The sequence below is a fragment of the Porites lutea genome, chromosome 9, assembly GCF_958299795.1.
Source record: "Porites lutea chromosome 9, jaPorLute2.1, whole genome shotgun sequence".
Taxonomy (NCBI): Eukaryota; Metazoa; Cnidaria; class Anthozoa; order Scleractinia; family Poritidae; genus Porites; species Porites lutea.
In genome coordinates, this window is record NC_133209.1 from 10,589,335 (window position 1) to 10,598,699 (window position 9,365).

Here is a 9,365-nt window from a genome sequence, read left to right on the forward strand (position 1 = left end):
AAGAATGCTGAATCGAATCTGCAAGAAATGAAAACGAACAAACATAAAGTCCACTCGTCTGCAGGGCAAGGCGAGCCATTGGAGTGGAGCTTTCCAGCTTGGCGGCAAAATTCCACGAACTTGCGTTGACCTGACGCATAAGCTTTCCGGGTGGAAGGAGCTAGACCCTGGGCCAAGAAATGCCAGCACCGTTGTTCTAGGGAGGACGTGTTAAGCTGTCCAACAGGAGCTGCGGAATCGGACAAGGGGACGAATGAGCCTCTGGGGCCAGCTGCCTGAACTCCTGCCAACGGAAACGAGAGATAGCATCAGCAATTTTGTTCTTGACCCCAGGAACATGAGCAGCAGTGAAAGTAAAACCCCAACGCGCCGCCGAGAGCAGAAGATCACGGAGAAGGTGCATTAAAGCTGGAACCTTCGACGTCCTGGTCGTGAGAATCGCGACTACAGCCTCGTTATCTGAGCGAAAAAGGACATGCTTCCTGGCCCACAACAATCCCCAAAGATGAGCAGCAATCACCACAGGAAAGAGTTCTTGGTATGCAATAGACTGCCTGGCCTGCACCGTTGACCATGCACCATAGAACCACTGGCCTTGAGAATAGGCGCCAAAGCCAATCGCACCTGCTGCATCCGAAGTGACCTCCAAATCTGTGGCAGCAGACATGCCAGGGTACAACCAGAACCCAACGCCATGCCAAGAAGCTAGAAACTGCTGCCACCACTGAAGGTCAAGACGAAATTCCTGGTTAATCCGAACAGGATGGTCCGTGTTACGGAAGCAGCACAGTAAATCAATAAACCGACGGGGAAAGGCCCTCCCTGGCCAAACTACTTTAGCCGCATGGTGTAAATGGCCAATAAGGGACTCCAATTCCCGCTTTCTGCACCAGCGACGGGACGTCCACGAATGAATGAGTTCCCTTAGAGCAAGCAATTTGTCCTCAGGAAGACGGGCCACTTGGTTGACGGAGTCTAATTCAATTCCTAGGATATTCATAGAAGTGGCTGGACCCACACATTTGTTAGCGTGAAGAGGCAACCCCAGCCGATGGCAAACAGAGATTGCTGTGTTAAGATTATAAGCACACTGGAATGACTGTGGAGGACCTGCGGTAATAAAGTCATCCAAATAATGTAACAGATCGGAAAGGCGATGCTTATGGAGAAGGATCCATTCAACCATATCAGCTACGGAGTTGAAAATAAATGGTGCAGAACGAAGACCGAAAGGAAGCGAGAGGTCAACGTAGAACTGACCACGCCACCTCATGCCCAGTAAGAAGCGGTCATCTGGATGAACTGGGATGTTGCGATAAGCAGATTCCACATCAAATTTTGCCATAAGGGCACCTGGGCCATAACGGGAGACCATGCGAATAACTTGATCAACCTTAATATACTGCAGAGAAAAATCCTGAGGATCAATGCCGTCGTTAACACTAGCACCCCCTGGGGAAGACAAATCGACTATGAGGCGCCACTTGCCTGGCTGGCCCTTCTTTGGAATGACCCCAAAACTGCTAATATGCAAACGAGGAAAAGGGGAGGAGGCGAAGGGGCCTGCAACCCTGCCCAGGGAGACTTCATTAGCCAGATACGCATCAACAATGTGGGCATGGAGAAGAGCAGAGGGCTTGTTTCTTTTAGCTGGCTTAAGCTTGTGAGCTGAGTGGAAGCCTAACCGAAAGCCATGCTGGAGACCCTGGAGGACATAAGAAACTTGTTGCTGGTCGGGATGACTGGCCAATTCCTTTGAAAACTCCTCCACCTTAAGGGGACTAACTGCTGATACAGGAGGGAGAACTGGATGAGCTGGGAAGAAAAAAGGCTATTTTAAAATAAGGCCGAGCCAGGCTGGGAAGGAGTGGGGGGAGGCAAACCAAGGGAGAACTTTTGAACAACAAACCACAAACTCAAACAACTTGACAACTTTATTGCAGCAAATATGGCCCGACCTAGCTACTGTTGACAAAAATTAGTTAACACAACTTAAGAAGTAATTCGATGACTAAACGTCAGGAAACAAGGGGAAAAAACTAAAGGCAATCAACGCCGATAAAAAAAACAAGGCAGAAAAACAATCAGGAAAACAAACAAGGCACATCCATTAACGCCTGGTTTTTGCGGTGGACGAGGGCATGGAGGGAGGAGAAGCCGATCTACGTTTGCGATCGTGTGACGATGTTTTGTCAAAACGACGGGAGCATTCTGACGCAAGGTGGGAACCTGCACAGGTGCTGCAGCGATGGGCAAACCGACACGAAGCAAATTGTGCCGAACAGCGGCCCCTGTTCCAAGACCGGCAAATGACCTGGGAGGAGTCAGCTCCAGATGGTTCGGGTAGCTCGCTCAAGGAACCACCAGACCCAGAACGCACAGAAGCCCCAGCAGCGTGAAAATTGTAAAGCTGAACGTTCATGGTCGACCAGTCCACGAGCTTCGTCTCCGCAGCGTGCTGGCGGAAGGCCTGATCGTAGGCCAGCCAAACACGACCACTGAACTGGCGGTACGTGCGCAGGATGAGAAGCTTGTAAGAAGTTAAATCTTTCCAGCGGTGCGGAAAATAAGACGTCAAAATCAGCGTAAAAATTGTAAAGGCTTCGGACCAGGTCACGATGTCCTCAATGCGTCGACGCTGCTTTTTAGCGCTTGGCAAAAACACTAACCGGCCGTCCAGGAATGCTTGCGATTCCGGCTCAGTCTGAACAATGTTGACTGACAGCAAATCCCCCAAATCCACGTACTTGCCGGCAACAATTTGGCTAACCGTTTTCGCCGGAATTGGTGAAAAACCGGGGCCAACTACAAACGGCTGCTGGAGTAGCGGTCCCGATGGCAGGTTTGCAGCCAAGGTGCTGTCGCTGAATGGCACCGAGACAGAAGCGCCCGCCGTGATCGACGTGCTTAAAATCGGCGAGCGCGGGGTTGCAAAAGTGGCAACAAAGGATGGCACAGTAAAATTAGGCCTACCTTGCGTCGCTGAAGGTGAAGATATCGCCTGTTGCTCCGGAAAGGCGCCTCCAGAAGCTAGAAAGGTCGCCGTTTGCTGCGACAAGCTGGGCGATGGGGCGGGAACGCCCCCAAAAGCTGCTTGTGGCCCCACGCTATCACAATTTCCACGCAGATTGCTCGAGCTAGAACCAGGACCTTTTTCTGCCGCTAACGAGGCTTTCACGGCATCGACGATTGCAGCGATTAGAGCGGGATCGTGGACACCAGCAGCAACAACTGGAGCGGAAACGGTCGAAGATGTTTGTGGCGCCGTGTTTGCCACAGAAGCGAGCGACGAAGGACCAGACAACTCGGCCTGCAAAAGGGTATCCGATGACGAGTTCTCCCCATCCAATGAGCAGCCAAACTATTGTTGGTTCGACGAGCAGTCATTGTACAAGCAGAAAAACAGCAAGCAAGCAAAACCAAAGCACAAACTGGCACGCAAACAGCAAGCAATTGAAACAACACTTTGCGAAGAACTGCAAGCAAGCAACTGCGTATATAAGTCACGAGGTGCCCCTACCGGAGACATCGGGCCACCCCTAATATAGCTGGGGAAACAGCTGACCAGCATTGTTTCGAGGTTAACTTTGCCTAAATTACATTTAGCCACATGTAATCAAAGGCCCGAAATAATTGTAGAAAAGAATGGGAACTGAAACCTCTTTAAGGCGGCCACGGCCACCTTTTGGCTCTCCAAACGAGAGTTCTATTGTTGAAATTAAATTAGAGTTCTATTGTTCTATTAAGCGGCCATCAAGCACTTGACACACATAGTTTGGCTTTGGCTTCATGAAATAAAAGTCCGAGATAGAAGGCGATGACTAATTGTGGACCGGTAATGCTACTCCTGTCACGTGTTTGTTTCAAAATAAAGTGATGTTTCTGTTAAACATTGTGCTAAATTATGACGAACCTCTCTTGAGCGGCTTACCTCCATGAAGCGGCCACTTGACGGTATCCCAGGGGTGGCCTCTTAACTTAACACTAATAAGGCCAGGTTCAACTGTAATATAAAAGCCCAGTAGAAGAGTTAGCAAGTGCGGTGAGCGTTTCCGTGCGTGCAGTTCAGGTATTAGGAAGCTTAAGCAAAGGTGTTGTTGAGCGGCGCGCGTCCACTGGTAGTAGGGCCTTTTCTCTTTTTTTATGCCTGGACGCTACCAAATTTGTTTTGCCAATTGCCTTTACTGTTACAGAGACGATCTGGCCGAAAAAGTACGCAAAACCACTGCGCAAGAATGAAAAACTCCTCATTCAGTTGACGTAAATATTTTCTACGTCGCCTGAAACATGTTTCTTCTTGGTTTCTTCTTCAGTTTCTTACTTGTACACAACTTCTGCTTAATATTTTCTTCTGAGCCTTCACTTGCTCACATCCGGAATAATCTCGTGAACGTTTTCAAAGTTTTGCTCCTTGTAGGACAAAACAAATAAAACAATTTGTCTGCGGATTTCCTTACTCTGATAGATTATGAGCTATGACCAATCACAGCACGCGTAGTGTGCAAAACTTAGTGTTGATCTGAAATGTCGGTTTCATTAGAAATGGACAATTTGTAGTATTGGCAACACAAATATGAATGCTTTTCTTTTACTTTGATCGCAGAAAACTGGAACTGCTGTGTTGACGTCAACGTCCGAAGATGATCCTTGGTGGAATGCTTTCAGTACAGCTTGCACGAAAATGTAAGTAGTATAACAATGTCATGTTTTAAACCAATTTCTGCTCTTGTTATGACCTCGCTCTCATGTTTCCCTTATCCTTGATTACGTCATCATCAGGAAACTAGGGATTTACGGAACGACGACGTCGAAAGCAGCTTCTCTAAGTTCTGCTGTTGCAGCCGCCATTGCAATTATTCCAGTTGACTCCTTTTTTTAACGGAGCCTATGCTCGACAGTAATTGATTCGATTTTGTGGAGCTGAATTGCCGAGGCTGCATCCAAGTTTAGTACAAGAAAGGCCGTCGTCGTGTCTTGACGTTTCTTTCGCGAGACTTCGCACGGCAAACTGGAAAAAATGGAGCTTAAAAGACTAACTTTTAAAACACGTTTTAAGACTAATATTGGAGCTCAAATCTTTGGCGGGTAACTGTGCTGTTTCAGGCGGATAAATGTCTTCTGACTTTTGTTCCATGCAGACTAGACACTGTTTGTGATAAACAAAGTGTAGGTACTAAGATAGCCAAATTAGAAATGACTTTGACTCGTTTTTGCTAAACATCAGCTCGACTCCGTCTTAACAACCGATCCTCTGTTTTTGGACGTTATCTTTGCTGTCGTTGACTTAGGTCCGTAAGGTCTCCTTCTTGTCGATGATGACATAGATTAAGAGAGAGTGATTTTGAGCGACGTTACTATTGTTAAAGGTATTTATTTCTTTTCTGAACTACCTCAGCAAATCAGATCAGAGTTGACCTTTCAATCCACCACAAGCTCAAATATTGCAAGTCTTTGCATGTATTTGCACATGTTCCCACACTAAGAATTTAGTACCATTTCCATTCTCTCCCCACTTACAACTTTCTTTAGAGTTAGCCTGCCCGCATAGCAGTTGTCGAAAGGGGATTAGGAGGCTATTTCCTGATTGTATATTGATTGATATATAGTTTTCTGTTTAGTTATACGGAAGATATATGCCATATGAGACTTATTTTACCATGACAAACGAAAAAAGGACTTCTAACATTCTAATAATATAGTGATTAGTAGATAGCTGAAGAGTTTAATTTTGTGGATTTTTTTTTCAGGGAAATGAAAATAGAGAAAGAAATTTTTTCCGCCGCAACAGACAGTCGTTTCCTTCGTGAGGTAACAAAACATTTGACATCAGATACTGTATTTGCTAATAATTTAAGTTTAGAAAGTAGCTAAGCACTCCCTTCTTTGTCCTAAGTGGGTATATGTTGCCGACCAGGGTATGAATTTCGGGTGACTTGAGCCTGAGACAGGGTGTGCAGTTTAACTCTTTAGCATCTTGTTCAGGATGTTTTTCTTGTTTGGCTCACGGTCTGCATCCGAGTTGCGAGTCTTTGTTTATACTTCCAAAAAGTTCATCAACTCCAAGTTAAAGGAATGAAGATGGTGTTCGTAAACAAAGTGTAATATTTGGGCCACGAAAAAGATGTCTCTTGTGTTAAACAGGGTAGCGAAATGAGCAATCATTGTCTTAGACAAGATCAGGGTTTGATGGTCTCGGTGGAACACCCCCACTCAAACCCCGGGTTTTGGGGGACGAAAGCTTCTTTGCCTAAACATGTTTGTTTTGTTCTTCTCGTGCGTATCTTAGAAAAACTCGTTTCCCACACTGTTGACCCAACTATTAACGGTGTTTTATCAAGCATTAATTTGTTAGTCTATTTTGAACTTAAAAACCTTGTTTCCTCGAAAGTTCATGATTATAACAAAACTCTCGAATCTGATTGGCTATTAAGAGTCCTGTTAGAGCACTTAAAATCGGTCAATGCAATTGGACATAAAACTTCATCACGTGCTCATGAACATTTGTTGAGCAGAAATTTCATAGAACTTTTAAGAAGAGACTTAATCCCGGACGAACAGCAAATACAAGTTGGTGTACGGGTCCCGTACAAATAGTCACTAATTTGCGTTGCACTTATTCATATAATAACAGACCGAATGCTATTATTTAATCTTGTCTCCTTTTCTTTCCAGCTTGGTTATCCTGCTATCGGTTTTTCACCAATGAACAACACTCCGATTCTTCTTCACGATCACAACGAGTTTCTCAATGAAAATGTCTTTCTGCGAGGAATTGAAATCTACTGCGAGTTAATAACTGCTTTAGGAAATGTGGAGCCGTTTTGATGTTTGTTTCTTCATATATTTTTTTTCAATTGGCATTGTTTTAAAAATATATTTCTACAGTAATATTTTTGTAGACATTTTAGGGATCTATTAAGTACAGTGGAACAGTGGAGCCAAAGGTGAAAAGAAGGCGTTATGATCGGAATTTTATTGTGAATGCAATTCATTAAAAAATAAAGTGTAAGTCATAAAATGACTTCATACCACGGAAAAAAGAAAAAAAATGTTAAGTAATTACTGCTTAGACCTATCAGGTTTCGGTTTTTACACACTTGCTTGGTTCAAACTTCGCTTGTTTTAAGTTATTGTTTTCTTCCTTCTCAGTTGTCAATCTTTGAATGAAATCATGTGAATTGTAACCTTTCAAGAGGGCTAGAAATCAGCGGCCGGTCAGTGGATAGTCTGCTACGCAGTCGTTTTTAGTGTCGTCACACTGAGGAGGAGCGTTGCGTGACGACACTAAAAACGGCTGTGTAGCAGACTGACCTGGAGACAGCTTTCCGCAGATTTGAGGATATTGCTATGGCGACAAGAGGAGCCCGCAGTCTTAATCTGCAGGTTGTTGTTACGCATGCGTTGCATGTATGTAGCCAGCATTCGTTTGGATTTCCACTAAGAATGAATGGAACGCAATTTAATCACGCACGTTTCGACCTTCTACCCCTCGTCATCTGATCACGCGTGTTTTGACCATCTGTCACGTGAAACTTACGCAAAGTACAGCGTTGGAGCAAAAGCGTTTGGACCTCCCATCGTTGTCGCCCGTACTCCCTAACCTTTGGTTATTACCAGTATATAAATTTTTAATGAAGATCTGACTGTCGCAGTTTTAAAAGCAATTTAAGCAATTGCATATTAACCCGAAAACAATTTCGAACGCTTCAGCAGGATTCGAACCCATGGCCTCATGGCGCTATTACTGCGGTGTTCATATATTGGGAGTAGGCCAATTCGTGGAGTTTATCTTACTTCCGTGAAAGATTTTCTGAAGATGATCATATCTTCCGTCATTCAAATTTGTATTTCCGCAGTTTACATCATCTTCACAATAAAATGATGGTGTAACGGTTAAGAAACGTAGTTTCATCATGTTTATCAGGACCAGGGCCAATCAGAACACGAGTAACTATTGCCGTAGAAATTAAACGCAGATAATTTTTCCTTTACCAAGTAAAATTTGTTGTACCAACATGTACAGGAAAAAGACAAGTATTTTAAGGTACACAGAATCAGAGATCCCATGGGCGGAATCAGGGGTTGGCTGAGTGGACCACGGCCACCCCTTTCTCTGTGAAATTTTAAATTTTTTTTGAACAATTGTCAACAAAATAAATCGTATCTATATGGCTGGCAAGTGTCCTTGTCGCCCCTTTCTGAATTTTCAGGATCCGCCTCTGGTGAACGACTTTAGAACACAAATACGAAAACTTGATCCATGAGACATCGTTTCCAATCAGTGTAAAGTTGTTATTTCTGTAGCAAATAGATAGATATAGCTTTGGCTCAATATATCTGGTGATGGTACATGTGTTTGATGTAATTTTCTACCGGCTCAGTTATTTTATTAACGTGTTACTATATTTAAATTCAGACTAAACTAGAAACAGTTGTGGGGCTTGTATTTTAAGTAGTTTGTATATTTAGTATTTCTAGTATTTATCAATATTTTTATCGCTGTGTTTTGTTTCTGGTACAGTAAAACCTAGTCTGCATACAGCCGTTTTTTTCGGCGTCTCCCCGAGGAGCATTCCAAGACGACACTAAAAACGGCTATGTAGCAGACTAGTAAAACCCCGCGACTAAGAACCTGGGTTTTTTTCATGGTATCCTTAACAGGCTCTGAAATAAATGATAGTTAGCACATTATAACTATAGCGTCTAGGAGCGATTTGCGTCGGGTTCTTCACGTACGAGTTTCATCAGATTATTACAGATTTCCCTTAAACATGGTATTTGCAGCTTATTTTCTAAAAAAATGCGATTTGTTGTCCCAGGGTGGGGCATTTGTAACCTGGACTTCACTGGACTTCAGTGAGCCATAACCTATCTACTTTTGCTTGGGGATGCATCGCATTATGGATTGTCAGCAACTTCCTAGTCTTTCTCAGTCTATCTTTCTAAGTTCCTTCTTAGTCCAGTTAGTAATCCCGACTCCTTCTGAAGTATTATTATTGTCATTATTATAATTATAATTATCATTATCATTATCTTCACTATTATTATTTCTTTTACCGCGGACCCGCCGAGCATACCTGTCTGGGGCTTATGATACAGTCATACTCAATGGAAAATTTAAATGGGAAACAATGGGCTCCTATTAGCTACCTCGTTAAATTCTACAGAGCAATCGATGCAGTTTAAGTTGGTTGCACACTGTGGCTGGATTTCTAAAGAATTCCTTCGTGCATTTTTTCGACATTTAGTGATAATTCAGTTTGACCTCATTGCATGACGGGACGCTTTACCATCCTGGGTAATGCGTATTCAAGCTGCGTACCTGGAAGGTTTTTTCAGGGCGTAAGGAGCCACTGGTTTTTTTG

At 43.8% G+C, this 9,365-nt stretch overlaps 1 protein-coding gene and 1 pseudogene across 1 annotated transcript in view; one reads left to right on the forward strand and one right to left on the reverse strand.

Annotated features, from left to right (window-relative positions):
• Positions 1-1,795, reverse strand: part of LOC140947968 (uncharacterized) — a 2,544-nt pseudogene extending 749 nt beyond the window's left edge.
• The window catches only part of LOC140947767 (aminoacylase-1-like), a 19,403-nt gene extending 12,349 nt beyond the window's left edge, over positions 1-7,054 (forward strand). Inside the window, exons 15-17 of the mRNA XM_073396954.1 lie at positions 4,604-4,683; positions 5,748-5,808; positions 6,673-7,054. Of these exons, the coding sequence (XP_073253055.1) occupies positions 4,604-4,683; positions 5,748-5,808; positions 6,673-6,825 (294 nt within the window). The 3' untranslated portion in view covers positions 6,826-7,054. The remainder of the gene's footprint in view (positions 1-4,603; positions 4,684-5,747; positions 5,809-6,672) is intronic.
• The last annotated feature ends 2,311 nt before the right edge of the window (positions 7,055-9,365 follow it).